This window comes from Barbus barbus (genome assembly GCF_936440315.1).
Source record: "Barbus barbus genome assembly, chromosome: 36".
Lineage (NCBI taxonomy): Eukaryota > Metazoa > Chordata > Actinopteri > Cypriniformes > Cyprinidae > Barbus > Barbus barbus.
Genome location: NC_136714.1, coordinates 24,518,469 through 24,536,198, shown reverse-complemented (window position 1 = coordinate 24,536,198; position 17,730 = coordinate 24,518,469). Strand labels below are relative to the sequence as shown.

At 34.0% G+C, this 17,730-nt stretch overlaps 1 protein-coding gene across 3 annotated transcripts in view; it reads left to right on the top strand.

Moving 5' to 3' along the window:
• The first annotated feature begins 259 nt into the window (after window positions 1-259).
• LOC306855760 (AP-3 complex subunit beta-1-like) overlaps window positions 260-17,730 on the top strand; it is a 66,370-nt gene continuing 48,899 nt past the window's right edge. For 2 of the 3 annotated variants that reach the window (XM_079394608.1, XM_079394606.1), the window contains exons 1-6: window positions 260-521; window positions 7,039-7,114; window positions 7,443-7,517; window positions 9,525-9,620; window positions 10,706-10,866; window positions 10,947-11,013. In XM_079394608.1, coding sequence (XP_079250734.1) covers window positions 382-521; window positions 7,039-7,114; window positions 7,443-7,517; window positions 9,525-9,620; window positions 10,706-10,866; window positions 10,947-11,013 — 615 coding nt within the window. In that variant the 5' untranslated portion in view covers window positions 260-381. Of the gene's footprint in view, window positions 522-3,584; window positions 4,215-7,038; window positions 7,115-7,442; window positions 7,518-9,524; window positions 9,621-10,705; window positions 10,867-10,946; window positions 11,014-17,730 lie in introns of those variants that run through there. The other variant, XM_079394607.1, reaches the window with a different exon arrangement.

Sequence of the window (17,730 nt, the reverse complement as noted above, 5' to 3'; positions counted from 1 at the left end):
GGGGTAGGATTAAGAGGTAAAATGTGGTCATGCAGAATAATGCATTTTAATTATAATTACTAATAAACAGCTAATATGTTATGCTAATTTAAAATATGTAATATTTTTATATGTAATAAAAATAATGTAATATGCATGCTAATTTAAAATAAAGGATCATATATGGAAAATATAACAGCAGAATGAAAATAAGAAAAAAAGGAACACGTGTGAGTGTTCGTCACGCTGTCGTCATGTGACGGTCATGTGACCTAACTCCAGATCACTTCCGACTCTGCGTGGAAGAGGAAAAAAGTTGCACCTCAGGAGTGAAAAAAGTTTTAGCTTTCGATTCATTCAGTGAAAATTAGAAGCTCATCTGCGTTTATCGGAGGATAAATAATGCTCGGGATGTCCGCCAACAGCGTGTCGTATAACGAGCAGAGCTCGGTGGAGTCCGGTGTGGACGCGGCGCAGGAGAACAGCAGCATCCCCGCGAGCATCAGCAGCAGCTTCGGCCTCTTCAGCGCCGACTACAAGAAGTAAGAACCCCGGAACACACACTCACATGAGCCTTATTAATATGCCTTTTCACTTTCCACAGTGTGAGAAGTGTAGTCATAGCATATGAAGAAGAATGATTTGTGCATGTTTGGGTGGTTGATGGGACACGCCTCCTTTTTGTGAACTGCTAATTTGGGTTATTAAACATTGTTAGGTTGGAACTATTATGCGAGATCAACTGCCTGTGTAATATTTGCATGCAGAGCAGATTAAAGCAGCCTCACACAGTTATTACTTAAAAGGCCAGTGTGAGAGAGTTTTGGGTCAATTCACAGATTTGTGAGTCTACATTTAAGGCAAGCGTTGTGTTGTAACTCACATTTTGCATATAAAATTGTATGTCTTGAGAACAAATATTTGTTGTATTAAGTGCCGTCTGAAATTTCTTCTAAAATTAGTATTTTTATCAGGCTCCTATGTGTAGGTTCAGTAATGTCATTTTAATGGCAATAAATAGGTTATTTTCATTGCCATTAAAGTGAAATACCTGAACATAAACATATGCATATTGTAGCTTTTGCATCTGAGGTTTTCATTGACTTTTCTGTCATTTTTATTGTTGATGCAAAAGTTGTCACCAAGATATTGTCTAACTGGCTGACATAATAGGTTTATAAAAGAGTTTAGTTGATTTTGCAAACATGCCTTGTGTGATAGTTTTGTATAAGAATGTAATAAACTGCAACTTTTTGTGCATTGTTTTGTAGCAAAAGTTTATATTATGGAGTTAAATATTTAAGCCTGTATAAATGCACACTCATATTACATTTATACAGGTTAAATATTTCCAGCAAAAGTATGTTTATGAATTAATGGAGTTACATTATTTACATATACTGTAGCACATCTGCATTTAGTATAGAGTATAGATAAATAGATACATGTAATTTGATTTAAATATTAAATATTTCTAGCAAAACTGGGGCCTGTTTTATAAAACAAGTTTACCAAATAAGCCAGGATTATTTCAGTTAGCCTGACTTATTGTCAGTTGATTTGGTTCAAAATAAGTCAGACTAACTGAAATAAGCCTGGCTTATTTGGTAAACTGGTTTTATGAAACAGGCCCCAGGAGATACATCGGCTAATAATTTTTATTAAATTAGCATAATATTTAATATATTTCTTTCTCTATACAGATAGAATGCATATATTATGGATTTATTTCTTAGGATGTTTTTGTATATATATGGAAAAAGTAGTTTTTAAAAAGAAAAAAAGTAGCAAAAAGATCAAATGCAAAGACAAAATTTATATATTTAATGTCTAGCAAATAAAAAAAAATATATTGCTAAAAAAATCCCATAAATCTCTGGTGGTTCAGCATTTTTAATCTTGTGTTGTTTTACAATCTCATGTCGTTGTTTGTTGCAGCTTTCCTCCTCCTCCAGGGGTCAGTATGCCGTAATATCAGAGCACTATTCATCCTTTTGATGCAAATATCACATCAGTATTATAAACTAGGCCTGGCTCACTCTGGCTTCTACGTGACATTATTGTTTGTGCTAATGCTTTTCATAAGGTGCTGCCTGAAGCTCAATGACTGATCTACATACTGTATTGTCTCTAGTGTTTATCCACTCAGACTCTTTGTGAAAGCCGTAGACAGGGCTGATGTCAAACCCTCAGTCTATGCAACTCTTGCACTGTATTTCAAGTTGTAAGATAGCATTGTGTAATTAAAAATATCTAAATTTAAGCTGACAATCTTTCTCTTCAGTCAGCTGTTAATTCAAGAATATGTTTAGTGAGTTGAAATAATTCATTAACTAATTTCTCAGTCCAGTTTGTGAACTAGATCAAGATCATTCCCTTTTATTGATAAGCACCAAAGCAATAATTTGTTCACAGCTTCTCTAGTTCAACTCATTGATTCATTTGAGTCATTTGCAGTGCAAGTTTGTAGCTCACTGGATGATGATTTTTATTTCTCAGCAAATAACAACTTAAATTTTGGTCCATTCTTCTTACAAAGCTGTAATATGACTTCAGAAGACTCAAAATATAGTGCTTGAGTCATATGAGCTACTTTCATGTAAGAGCCTGTTCAGTGAGTTTGTAAGTTGAACTTTAATTTGAGAACAAATCGTCTCAACTCAACTCATCAATGATTCATTAAATCCAATTTGTGAACTATATAGCTTTCATTGTAGAACTGGCTCAAAATAAAGAGTTGTTCACTGTTTCAACTCATTGAGTCATTTGCATTGATTCTCAAGTGGAGGGGAAGATTATGAACTAATAACAATTTAAATTTCAGTCAGTTTCTCTCTTGAAAGCTGTCATATATTTTCAGAAGACTTGTGTAAATATAGGGCATGAGTCGTATGGACTGCTTTCATTCTCAGTTGATAAGAACATAAAATAATGATTTGTTTTCTGCTCCAGTTTTCAGGTTAAACTCATTGATTCAGTGATTCAGTTGCAGCAATTCTCGAGTCAACCACTTTATCAGCAAATTATAGCTTTATTTCAGTCTGTTTCTCTTTGAAAGCTATCAAATGCCTTGAAACGACTCTGAATATATTGCACCAGTTCTATGGACTGCTTTTATGGTGCATTTTATGAACTTTTTTTGCGTGATTCTTGTTCAATCCAACTGATTCAACCAGCCTGAAACACATTTTGCTCAGCCATGTTCGCAAAATATTCTTTCCGTTCCTTCCTCCGTCTCACTATTTGGGTTTGACTTTTGTTTCAGACTTGTTATATTTTGTTGCCTTGGTTGGCAGGAGGAAGTTTCACGTTATCAGGATAAGCAGACCTGCCGTGAACGACGAACACAAGCGAAGAACACTGTTCTGCAGAGGTGATGAAAGCCTCGGTCTGAAGATAAGAGCCTTTACACTTCCTCTAAAGGGAGGCGAACACAGCCACGAAGAATTACCACGATCGGAGGGGTTATGAGTTGCCTCAGCTCTTTAGATGGTTTAAATGGAAAGGAAGTCCGTTTAGGTCAAAACAGCACCATTTTACCCGCTTCCTTTATTGGCTACAAGTCGCAACCGGCTCTCAAAGGGACGCACGTAGCTTGCAAGCTCAGGAGAACTTTGAAGGAAAGTAAGGGAATTCAACCTTCAGTCCATGATAAGAGTGAACCATAGTAACCTCACTGGTCTCTCAGCGCTCATGGATCTAATTGCTGTGTGATGGTCACGACTGCTGCACGTGGCCATTAACCAGATGATCGAGTCAGGCTGGAGGATAGTGCTGTCTTGTCCTTCTCTGGGCTTCTTTACAGAAAACCAGTAGACGTTGACTGTCACTCCCTGTCATACTTCCTCTTAGCTTAGCTTCTGCTTCTTAGATCTGGTCTTCTGGGTTGGTTTGGAGAAATGGACGATCTCATAATCGTGTTTGGAAGTTAAATCTGAATGGATTTATGAAGATAAGCAAGGCTTGAGGAACCTTTTGTTGTGGATGGCTCTTCCAAGGCTTTGTATGGATCATCTTGACCTCTACTGCTGTGGTTTGTGATTTTTAGTAATTCTGTAAACGTGTAAGATGAACGGAGGATTGGGCAGCTTGCACTTGGAGGCCATTGGAGTGATGCGAAACGCTCTCGTCTCGGCAGAGAACCTTCAGCTCACGCTGAAATCAGACTTCAGCTCGGAGGAGCAGGCTCTGACCAACAACCACAGCAGCGGTAATGAAGAGAAACCAAGCAGAGGGTAGGAGAAATGCTCAAGTAAAGCCAAGAAAACCCACTTTTTCAACAACTTCAAAACAAGACAGTTTTGAAATTAGGCACAGATCTTGTGGTTTTTTTTGTGCTTTGCTTTATTGCTGTCAGTCTATCGGTTTGTCTTCTTATTCAATGGTTCATTTAGTCAAACACTCACATGATTGTACGATGAGCATCCTTATAGTCCAGCTCTATATTCCAGTTCGTTTAAATAATAGCTCATCTGTATCTCTGTGACATGATAGCAAACTATCTTCACATTGCCTGAAGAATGTGGCTCTCACATGGTACATATGTAAATGACAGCACTATGCAGATGGAAGAAATGACCAGCATTCACTCAGAGTAATCTAATATATCTTTGACTTGTCTTCCATTAGCTGGGATTGAGATGGTTTTCCTGAATTTGGTGTTTTTGGTGCTGTAGGCCAGGGATTTTTATTGTTTGTCAATTCAGTTTATGTGAATTACCCACTGAGATTTTTAAGATAATATCTCAATATTTTAACAAAACATTTTATGTTCATGGTTCTCTGTTGTCTGTTAATTGTAACATGACATTCAAGTAAAAAAATAAATAAAATTGTAGTGTTTTTTTTTCTATTATTTTGATTGTTTTTATTTTAAAACAATATGAATTGTCCAGTTTATAGTTTATTATAATATTTATAATATATAACAATATTTTATATAATTTTCAATGTAGATATAACTTTAACGCTAGATGGGATTAATACATTTTTTTATTAATTTCAGAAAAAATGTGCGATTAATTAGTAAAAAAAAATGTAATCAATTGACAGCACTAATAAAAAAAAAATAAAAAAAAAATATATATATATATATGTGTGTATTTTTAACAATATATATATATACAGTGCCCTCCAAAAGTATTGGAACAGTAAAGACAAAATTGCTCTGTTGGCTGTGGAGTTAAGACATTTACAAATATGATTAAAAGATGAATATGAGACAAAACTACAGAATGTCACATTTTATTATTGGGTGATTCAACACATAGATGTTTTACCAGCTAAGAAGTTCAGCACCTTTAGAGTTTCATCCCTCTATCTGATGTGAGCATAAGTATTGGAACAGTTGCCTCACAGGTCTTTCTAAGTGATCAGCTGTGTCCTGTTGTGAACGACAGGGAATGTGTCGTATCAGTTATATCCATTACTTCTGTATTCTGAATCCTGCATTCGATGATGACACACACAAAACAGGATGAAGATGAGGGAGCTGACTTTGAGAGAAAAGCAAGCAATTTGGATGCTAAAAGAAAAGAGGAAGTCAATTAGAGCTCTAGCAAAAACAAAGGGTATGGAGAAATCAAGAGTTTGGAAACCACCAGCGACACCAGCAACCAACCTGATCGGCTGAGAAAACAACAGTAGTTGATGACAGACAAATCATAAAAGCTGTGAAAATGAACCCTAAAAGACGTGTCTGTAAAATCACCAACAACTTCCAGAAAGCTGGGGTGATGCTCTGACAATCTACTGTCCTCAGGAGACTTTGACACAGAATTACAGATGCTACACAGCAAGATGACCTCTGACCTCTGACCAGCACCAAAAATAGAAAGGCAAGATTAGAGTTTGCAAAAAAGCACAAAGGTGAGCCAGAAGAGTTTTGGAACTGTGTTTATGGACCGATGAGACAAAGATGAACCTTTATCTAAGTGATGGGAAAGCAAAAATGTGGAGAAAAAAAGGGAACTGCAATGATCCCAAGCATACAGCCTCATCTGTAAAGCATGGTGGAGGTGGAGTCATGGCATGGGCATGCATGGCTGTCTCTGGAACAGGCCCTCTCAACTTTACTGATGACTTAATGTATGATGACAGTAGCAGAATGAATTTGGAAGGGTACAAAACCATCTTGCCTACCAATATTCAAGAAAATGCCACCAGATTCATTGGGAAGTGCTTCATATTGCATCAGGACAATGACCCAAAACACCCTGCCAGTTCAGTTTATAAGGGCAAAGAAATGGAAAGTCTTAGATTGCCCAAGTCAATCTCCAGATTTAAATCCGATTGAACATGAATTTCACCAGCTGAAGAGGAGAGTAAAGGCAGAAACTCCCCAAAACAAGCAATAACTGGAATTGGCTGCATTAAAGGCTGAGAAAAGTATTTCAAAGGATGAGACCAAGAGTCTGGTGATGTTTATGGGTCACAGACTCACTGCTGTGATTGTGCACAAGGGATCTGCAACTAAATAATAGCTTTTAATCTTTTATATCTGCCTTATGTTCAACTGTCCCAATACTTATACTCACATGAACTCTAAAAACACTGTTCTTTTTATTTGGTAAAACACATATGTGTTGAAACGGCTAATAATAAAACGTGACGATCTGTAGTTTTGTCTCATATTCATCTTTTAATCATATTTGTAAATGTCTTGACTCCACAGCCAACAGAGCAATTTTGTCTTTACTGTTCCAATACTTATGGAGGGCACTGTATATATACAAACTACCGGTAATTAATCGCTCATGGTTCTGCTGTTTTGAAACTGTGGATAATACAGATATTTATTTTTATTTAATTTACAATAAAAGAACTGAAGCTGAATAATGAATCATAAATCACTCTAAATCAATAGTATAATGAATGAATAGTAAATCTCTGACACTGATTTGGAGTGAATTGACAGCCCTACTTTCACTTTATAGCTAAAACTATATGGTTAGCATGGTGCATTTTCATAAAGGTACATGAATCTAAATGAATCAAATCCTTCTTTCACCGTGTTTAAATATGAGTTACTGTAATACTGAATCATTGTTTTCTCTTCAGGAATGAAGATCTGAAGGAGATGCTGGAAAGCAACAAAGAGTCTCTGAAGCTGGAGGCCATGAAGAGGATTGTGGGGGTAAGTCATATACTGATAGAGAGAGAGAGATCTGCTTTTAAAGGGATAGTTCGCCCAAAAATGAAGAACGCGGGTAAGCAAACTGGTCCCCATCGACTTCCATCAATGTCAATAGGAACCAACAACTGTTTGGTTACCAATATTCTTCCAAAATATATTTTTTAATGTTCATCTGAAGAAGGAAACTCACAAAGATTTGGAACAACTTTAGGGTGAGTAAATGATGACAGAATATTCATTTTTGGCTGAACTATCCCTGAAGATCCAGTCTCTGCATCAGTGTGTTGCTTCATTCTGTCTCATCGTATGTTTATTTCTCTCTATCTAGTTGATTGCCAAGGGAAAGAATGCATCTGAACTTTTCCCAGCGGTGGTGAAGAACGTTGCAAGCAAAAACATTGAGGTAAGAAAATATACAAAACATGCTCAAATCGCTTTTCCTCACTGCTCTTTTTGCTTTGGCTTGAGAGTGAAAATCGACTGCTGAACACAAGTGTTCGGCAGCTGTGAGGACCCCTGTAGATGGGGGTTATTTTTGATCAGGCATCTCACAGGGAAGACCTTGTTGATGAAGAATAAATGTTTAGATGGAAGGAAGATTGTCTGGACAGGATGATGGAAAGACATGAGAGGTGGTTGGGAAAATGTCCTGGCTGAAGAAGACGGCTGCTGTTTTGAGGGGCCGGTGTGTAATTGGTGGTCCAGGGGCCCAGTCACGTTCTCTCTGTCTCCCCCCACATCTCATGCTCAGTGCTGGGCAGCTATGTGCTGAACGCTGTCACTCTGGTGCTCAGAGACGTGGGGACGCTGGCATTGATACACACACACACGCACACACACACACGAGACCACAGGTGTGACCATTGATCCACTGTAGGGTTACACACACACACTCATACACACTCAAACACTCATGTATTTGACCCTTCACTAAACTCCTCCCCTCCTTGGTTACTGTTGCTAACTTTGACAAGCTTTACATAACATCCTGTAGGAATTAACTGGAGATTTCTGTGAACAGCAAAATTTTCAGTAAAACGTGTTTATCAAATTCATTTGATATTATTTTATTATTTTTATTTGTTTTTATTTACTTTATATTATGTTTACTTTTTAAAAAATCATTTTAATTTTTTTTTGTGTGTGGTTTATTTTTTAAAAAGTCTGTATTGTTTCATTGATTTTTTTTTTAAGTTTATTTTTTAGTTATTTTAGTACATCAAGTTAAACTAAATGAAAATGTTGACAAGTTTTTAAAAATATTTCATTTAATTTAACATTTAATTTTAAGTTTTTTATTATTATTATAAAATGGCTTTAGTTTTAGTTTATTACAATAACCCTGCCTAAACTATAAATAATGTAACATATAAACATTTAAATAACATAATAAATGTTTATAAAATATAGTTTGGAAAATATTGCTATATGTTACTTGCTATTAGTTTGATGTCTTTTTTTTTTTTTATGGTATCTGCCAATATATTAATTGCAATTTATGTAAATCCCGTGTATATTATTTTTTAATTTCTCACAATAATAAAAATAATGTTTTTTTGTTATTTTAATTTACTTATAATTACATTTTTTACTGTATTTTATTTTTCTCATAATTTTAATTTATTGTCATTTAATTTACTTGTATTTTAATTGACTTTTATTTAAAATTATTGCTTTTATTTAATTTGTTTTTATTTTACTTTCTGGTGGATCTTTTTGAGGTTTAATTTTTAAATTGGTTTAAAACTGGTTTAATCACCAGAATGCACTTTTTAAAGCACAATAGTTTGTTTTCAGGTTTCTTGCATCCCTATTATAAATGACCCTGTAACAACAATCTTAAAAAAAACAATCCCTCTCTTCATCAGGTTTGTTTTTCTGTTCCTCCTATAATTCTGCTTCATAAATGCCAGCGGTTCATTTAGTCGCTGTCTAATTAACATGCGCACGGCTGCTCCAATCCCTGATCAGCAGGCCGCTGTATGTAAATGTGATTAACCAGAGGGGCAGATGGGTAATGTCTCTCTTTATGAAGTGAGTGATGTTTTTCCATTTGGCTGGTAATCGCTGTGGTGATGATGATGGAATGCGTCGTCGTGACTCCCTGATCACTAATGACCTCTCGTCACCCCGAGAGCTGGGCGCAATTATATGGAGAGCTGACCTTTGACCCTTCACCTTTGAGCACAAGCTGATCAGACTGTTTCATGATAGACTCCGAGTTATTAAGATGGAAAATTAGTTTGTTAAAGCTGGGATTGGATGATGCTTGTTTGTGTGCTTCTTAAAGTTTTCTGTGTTTCTTTCCTGATGTGTTTCTGTAGGAAACTGTAAAACAAACAGAAGCAAATTACCCAGAATAATGAACTAGAACTGGGCTGTTTTTTTATTTTAAATATGTGTGTTTTAGTTGAAGAAGCTGGTGTATGTGTACCTTGTCCGCTATGCAGAGGAACAGCAGGATCTCGCCCTCCTGTCAATCAGCACCTTTCAGCGGGCGCTCAAGGTAAGTCCCGCCCCTTTTCTCTCCCATGATGATCTCTTTGCTCTTTACACGATGATAAATCAAAATAAAACTGAAATGTTGATATGGCTTTGAGCAATTATCAAATCGCAAAGGCTGCAATTTAATTAAATATATTGCACTATTCCATCAAAATAAACGTGCAATAGTTTAAAGTTGTGTAATTTTATAGTTGTAATATAAAATAAAATTACAGTAATTTTCTTAATTTTTTTTATTTTGGTAATGTAATATATAGTATAGTATTTGTGTATAATATCTAGTGTAGTAGAAATAGCAATAAATATACGGCAGTTTTGCGTCAAAATAAAAGTGTGATGGTTTAATGTGTGAAAAATTAAACACTGTTCTGAATATTCGTTTTGTAATTTTATAGTTGTGACGTAAAATAAAATAATAATTAAAATTTTTCTTAAATGTTTATTTTTTAATTATTTTTCTTAAATACAATTTTATTTTATTTTAAGTAATATAGCGTATAGTATTTTAATATAATGTAGTATACTTTCTTTAGTAATATTTGGTGCTTATCATATTGCAAAGACTGCGATTTAATTATATAAATATAAATTATGGTTTAACGTGAAAGTGAAGAAATAAAAACAGCCATAAATATTAGTTCTGTAATTTATAGTTGTAATGTAAAATAAAGTTATTCTTATTTTTCTTAAATACTTGATTTTTTTTATTTTAGTAATATAATGTATAGTATTTATATATTTTAAAAGTATTTTAGTAATATATAAAATAGCAGTAATAATGTAATATTATTGTTTTTTTATTTTATTTTTAGTTAGTAATATTGTTCATGCTATTATTATTATTATTATTTTTTTTATAGACATATTAATATATATTCCGAATATTTTGGCCAAGAATGTGCTGCCCTACAAACAAGCACAGCAAGTACGTTTTTTTTTTTTTTTTTTAGAAAAAATGCAATTGGATTTTTCCCCAAATCATGCAGCCCTAGTTTCCTCCCATTATGCTCTGTGCATAGAATGAAAGTTTTGCTTGTATTTTATAGCAGCACTAACTTAACACGTCTTCATCATTGGTGTGTGTAGGAGCCCAATCAGCTGATCAGAGCGAGCGCTCTCAGGGTTCTGTCCAGTATCAGAGTTCCCATCATCGTCCCCATCATGATGCTGGCCATCAAAGAAGCAGCCACTGACCTTTCACCTTACGTGCGGAAAACCGCCGCTCATGCCATTCAGAAACTCTACAGGTAAAACACATTCACTCAGATGTGGTCACTGAATGTTAACCAATGAGTGTTTTACAGAGGTCTCTCCTTTTGTATTCCAGTCTGGACCCGGATCAGAAAGAGCATCTGATCGAAGTGATTGAGAAACTCCTGAAAGACAAAAGCACGGTAAAATCTCCACACACACACACACACACACACCCATGTTGTTTTTTGTGGTTTATGGGGACTCTCCATAGGCGTAATGGTTTTTATACTGAACAAACTGTGTGTGCTATTGCCCTACACCAACCCTACACCTAAACTTAGCCCTCACAGGAGACTTTGTGCATTTTTAGATTTTCAAAAGAACACCATTTAGTATGTTTTTTAAGCCTTTTGAATTACGGGGACATAGGCAGTGTCCTCATAAACCACCTTCATATTGTAATACCTCTGTCATACCCATGTCATTATACAAATTTGTGTCCTCATAAACCACATAAACATGCACAAACACACACACACACAATCAGTTTTTTCATTCTGTCTCTATTACTGTCATTTAAACTATCATCAAAATTTTATTAGTGATGAAAATATAAAACAAATGATTGAGATTTAATAGGATTAAATGGTCTGTTTTACATTGAAATTGGAAACAAAATGCATGTTTACTTTATGAAATTGTTTTTCCTTTAACCCTTTGTTAGCAAATGTTGCACTGAATTGGGTAAACATGAAAAATATTATTCTAAAAATTTTATATTTATTATTTACATTTTTCTGTTATTTTTTATTTTTTAAGTTTGTTTGGAACTGGGTTATTATAGTTAACTAAAACCATAAAAAAGGTTGTTACTAGAAGTAAAATTAAACTTTAAGTGACATAAAATAAAATGTAAAAAAACAAACAAAAGAGAACCTAGTTGCCACAAGGAACCAATAAAATAAATTAAAATAAAAGTAATACAATAAAATAAAGGTAACACAATAAAAGTATTAAATTAATTTAAATTAGAATAAATTAAATGACAAATAATATATTTTCTATCTACTTTTAAACAAGGGTGAGAAATTTAAAATAAAAAACATGGGATTAAACCAAATTGTAATTTTGTTTTAATCTGCCTGTACAATATTGAAAAACGTTTCTTTAGCTTTTTGCAGAGTTAAATTGACTGTTTTTTACAATCTGACCAGCTATATTCTAAAAAGCTGTTTTGGCACAATGTGCATTATAATTATACAAATTTATAATCAAGTTTAATGCATCGTTTTTATATTAACTTTAATTTACAGAGTACAGCCACCAGATGGCGTAACAACATCACATTCATTTCTGACTTCCCTCTATCACCATTCCTCTCTCTATCTAAAACGCTTCTGGCAGTTAAATAAACACTTTCTGAACTCAACACATTCCCGCCAGGGCCTTGGACAAAGTCTCAGCAACACATTATCTTAAAACCTTCCTACCGGCCTCAAATCTGAGTTATGTGTGTGGGGTTTGCTCCCGTTGTCATGTTTTTTATCACCGTCCTCATAGGCTTTTAGCGCAGAGCTGTATTTCACCAGTAGAGCTTCCCGAATATGTGCTGGAAATGTTTATTGTAACATAATAGACATCTCTACGAGCTTCCCCTGTACGCTGCTAAAGGAAGCTGGCGGGGATGTGTTGCCGTTGATGAAATATGAGCACGTATGTGTGTCTTCAGTCTGACCGGCGAGCACAGCATCAATCACAGCCGCGTCGTTCCAGCGTCTCTCTCTCTCTATCTCTCCTTGCTCGCTGATGACCCAGCATTCCCTGTTTCCTCTCCTGTCAGTGCAGCCTGGCCTTAATTAGAATTCATTACAAAATGGATCCAGGGAAACGTCCTGTACCCTTCATAATTTTACAGGAAATTTATTGTTATTAGAGGAACCATTTGCTTAGTGTGATTTTTCCATTAAGGTCTTGTCAAGCAGCAGAGATAGCAGAGCTTTGTTGATGAGGTGTGTGTAAGTAAGAGCTTTGTTGATGGTGGATGGAGTTTACCTTGGAGCTCTTGTCGGGTAATATGGGAACGGAAAGATGGGGAGACACTAGCTAAAGATGAACGGCAAATAAAAAGATAGAGTTAACTAGGAATGCACCGAATGTTCGGCAACCAACCGAATAAGCGAAAAGACAAAATAAATTGTACCGAACAATGACATGACACGATCAAATAGAGACGCGCACTAATGCAGAAGACATGTCTGCATTGTGGAAGTATTTAAGATTACAAAGTAGGGATGCATGATATTGGATTTTTGCCGATATCCAATATGCCGATATTTTTCAAATCATTTTGGCCGATACCGATATATTTCTTTTTTGTTTGGAAACAACACCGTCTCTCCTGTGCAGAAATTATAAGCTAAATATTTTTAATTTTGGTTAGTTTTTAACAAGAACTTATTTGTTAGAATTAAATAAACCATAATGAATGTTTTGTGACAGATCATTGAAGCTTTGAAAATAACTATAAATAAATGATATATCAATCGCTACATTCCCCCCGCCCCCCCCAGAAAGATGCGGTGTTAACCCTAACATTTTATTTTATTTTATTTATAAGATTTAACATTTGTAGATGGTCTAAAGAGTTGTAAAAATTCTGAAAATCTTTTAGAGCTTATGATTTGTTTAAAAAATAGAACATATTACACATTAATGAATAAATCAGTGTATATATATATAATTATTTAATTTACAGGTTTGTGATTTTTTTTTATTTTTATTTTTTCTCTCCGTGCAAGCTATAGCTTCTAACTTTTAAATCAAAACATACTCATTATTTTATGACATCAATTACTGCTTTATTTAAATGTTACTTGTGTAGGCTATTTTACTTTTAATTTAATTAGTAGTAGACCAACAGCGCCCCCTACAGATTAAAACTCCTTACCGAATGAGCAGTAGGCCCCGGGGGAGGCTGTCACTGCTGCCGCTACACGTGCTAATACACCGAAAGCGTCATTCTGTACGTGCTTTCACAGATTAAATACAGCAATCGAAGTGAGTTTAATCATCATTCAGACAAAACTTTACTTCAAGAATGAGCCACACTGCTGACGTGATCTAATCACTAGCACTGATTATTATATAATATTATATAACTGATTATTAACATATTCCTCTTATCGGTAAGACATATCGGCATGATTTTTCATATCGGACCAATGCCGATATTTACATTTAAATCCATTATTGGCCGATTCCGATAATATCGTGCATGCCTGATTACAAGCACAAAACACTGACAGCGAGAGACTGTTTAGCACTGCATCTCATGCCTCCGATGGGAAGTCGTGGCCTAATGGTTAGAGAGTCGGACTCGTAATCCAAAGGTAGCGGGTTCGAGTCTCGGGCCGGCAGGGATTGTAGGTGGGGGGGAATGAATGTCCAGCGCTCTCTCCACCCTCAATACCACGACTGATGTGCCCTTGAGCAAGGCACCGAACCCCCAACTGCTCCCCGGGCACCGCAGCATAAATGGCTGCCCACTGCTCCGGGTGTGTGTTCACGGTCTGTGTGTGTTCACTGCTGTGTGTGTGCACGTTGGATGGGTTAAATTGGATGGCACGAATTCCGTTGGATGTTGGATGGCACGAATTCCGAGTATGGGTCACCACGCACGGATTGCATGTATTCAAAAAGCTGCACGAGCTCGTGGCGCCAGGGTTCAAAGTCCAAAGCACGCTGAAACAGTGTTGCTTGTGTCAGTTGCTCAGTAACAGTTAACAGTGTCAGTTGCTCAGTAACATATTTAATCATTTTTTAAAGGCATGTGACAATGCGATGCATGCGACAAACATCTTCCCAAATTCGTAATGAGAATCATTTATAAATTTGTTATCAACAAAAAGAAGCCCTGAGATCTTCCTGTGGGTTTCTGCCAAAATAAAAGCTGAGAAAAAGCAACAACTCCATCAACATTCATAAATGTTACTTTTTTATTTTATTCTACAGAACAACAGTAAAATTACAATACTAAGACAATAATAATGAAAATAATAATTACAACAGCTCTATTAATGCATTTATTATATTCACACATAGTGGAAAAATTGGGATCTGTAATATATTCTGATGTTTTAAAATAATTCTCTTTTGCTCAGCAAGGCTGCATTTATTTGTACAGTAAAAATACATTCCTGATTGAAGGAGGTGGTCTCAAAAATGGCCAAAAAATATAATTTGACTAACTTATTAATTTTAAGTTAAATTGTGCTTTGTTGGTATAATGTCTGCTAGAATGTTAAAAAATGTTCAGTGTTAAGTAAATAGTTTTAAATTGTTATTTTGTAATTGAGTTTTTATTTGAAAAGCAGAAAAAAAAACTGTTAAAAGCACATTTTGGTAATTGGGTATGACTATTTTTTGATTACTTTTAGATTACTTTTGACCTAACTCGTTTATCTTATTGACATGAATGGGATTGTTGTGTACCATATTGACAGTACACAGTTTATATATATTAACAGTTTATAGTTCTGGGAACAAGAATTAAAAAATTTAAGTAAATTAGAAATAAAATAAGTAAAAAGTATATCAGTTAGATTGAGGTTATATATTACCTATTGTATATGTTAAATAAATTTAATTGATATAAATGTATGTATATAAAACAAGAAGTAATATTTTAAATTAAATTCAACATGTATAATACAATATATATAACACAATTATTTATAAAATTATATTATTTTATTTTTCAATAAATATTTTATGTATTTATTTTACAATAAATATTTATAAAAGTAAAGTGTTTATCAGAAAACCTTTATATTCATATATTACAATTTTATAGTAATGGGAAAAATAATAAAATATTACTATAAATTACAAATAACAAGAAAAATGTATATAAATTAGATTGAGATTTTGTTATATAGGTATACGATATTATTGTATTTGTTAGGCCTATAAAATAAATTAGAGCTGGAATTGAAGTCACATGATAATGGATGAAGCACCTGACCTGCTCAAACTCTCTCTGTATGTGTTGTTTTCACACACTCTCTCTCATATACTGTAGTTCATTAGTCTAAAGTGAGAGTGGTGTGTTATATTAGCTTGGTGGGAAGCAGAACAGGTTGTCATCTTCCAAGCAGCTGTTTGTTTTGAGACCACACTGAGGTTTGTAATTACGACGCATATATAACCTAATCAGCTTAATTTGCAATTATAAACCTCCAGCACAACTTTAGGGTTGCTGCAGGAGAAGCGGGTGAGTGACTTGTGTTAGTTTTATAACTTCAGACACAGTGTAAGAGTAAATGTGTACAGATGCTTTTTGTTCTTCTTTTCTTGTGTGCAAATGTAATATATATTTATAGCGAAGTTCAGTTGGGTGAAATTGCAATACAATACTACACAATATTCAAACCAACACTTTCCAAATGAGTACCAAAGCATAAAACGAATGTGACAAAAGCATAAAGCATAAAACTACTGGTCAAAAGTTTTTTTTATTTGACTACTAAATTTTTTTTAAATTTTTATTTCAGATAAATGCTGATCTTTGGATCTTTCTATTCATCAAAGAATCCTGAAAAAAATTACTCAACTGTTAATAAATATTGAAAATAATTATAATAATAATAAAAGTGAACAGCAAATCAGCATATTAGAATGATTTCCAAAGGATCATGTGACTGGAGTAATGATGCTAAAAATTCAACTTTGAAATCACAGGAATAAATTGCATTTTAAAATATATTCAAATAGAATATTTTAAATGGAGACTTCTTTAAGAAACATTAAAAATGTTACTGTTCAAAAACCTTTGACCGGTTGTGTGCGTGTGTGTATATGTACGTATATGTATGTATGTGTATATATATATATATATATATATATATATATATATATATATATATATATATATATATATATATATATATATATATATATATATATATATATATATGTATATATATATATATATATATATGTATATATATATATATGTATATGTATATATATATATATATATATATATATATATATATATGTATATATATATATATATATATATATATATATATATATATATATATATATATATATATATATATATATATATATATATATATAAAGGCTCTGAAAATAAACCTGCATCATTAATCCTTTTGATATTTTATTTTTTAGAAATGACAAATATTTAACCTTTCATTGAACTAAAACAATTGAAAATGGGGGAAAGTCTCATTATGAAATAAATGTTTTTCTCAAATACACGTTGGACACAATTATTGGTACCCCTAGAAATTCTTGTGAGTAAAATATCTCTGAAGTATTTTCTCATTCATATTTGCAATTTTGAGCACTCCAGGGTGATTATGAACATGAAATTATCCAGCCATGGCTTCCTGTTTCACAGAAATATAAATAGGAGGGAAAACAAAGCCCCAATTCCCTTAATCATCCATCACAATGAGAAAAACCAAAGAATATATTTCTGATGTGCAGCAAAAGATAATTGAGCTTCACAAATTAGTGAAGTGGCTTTAAGAAAAGAGCTAGAGCAGTGAAAATTCCCATTTCCACCATCAGGGCAATAATTAATAATTTCCAATTAACAGAAATTGTTACGAAACTGCCTGGAAGAGGACGTGTGTCTACAGTGGTGTGAAAAAGTGTTGGCCCCCTTCCTGATTTTTAATTTTTTTGCATGTTTGTCACACTTTAATGTTTCAGATCACCAAACTAATTTAAATATTAATCAAAGATAACACAAGTAAACACAGCATGCAGTTTTTGAATTAAGGTTTTTATTATGAATGGAAAACAAAATCCAAACCCACATGGCCCTGTGTGAAAACGTGCTTGCCCTCTAAACCTAATAACTGGTTGGGCCACCCTTAGCAGCA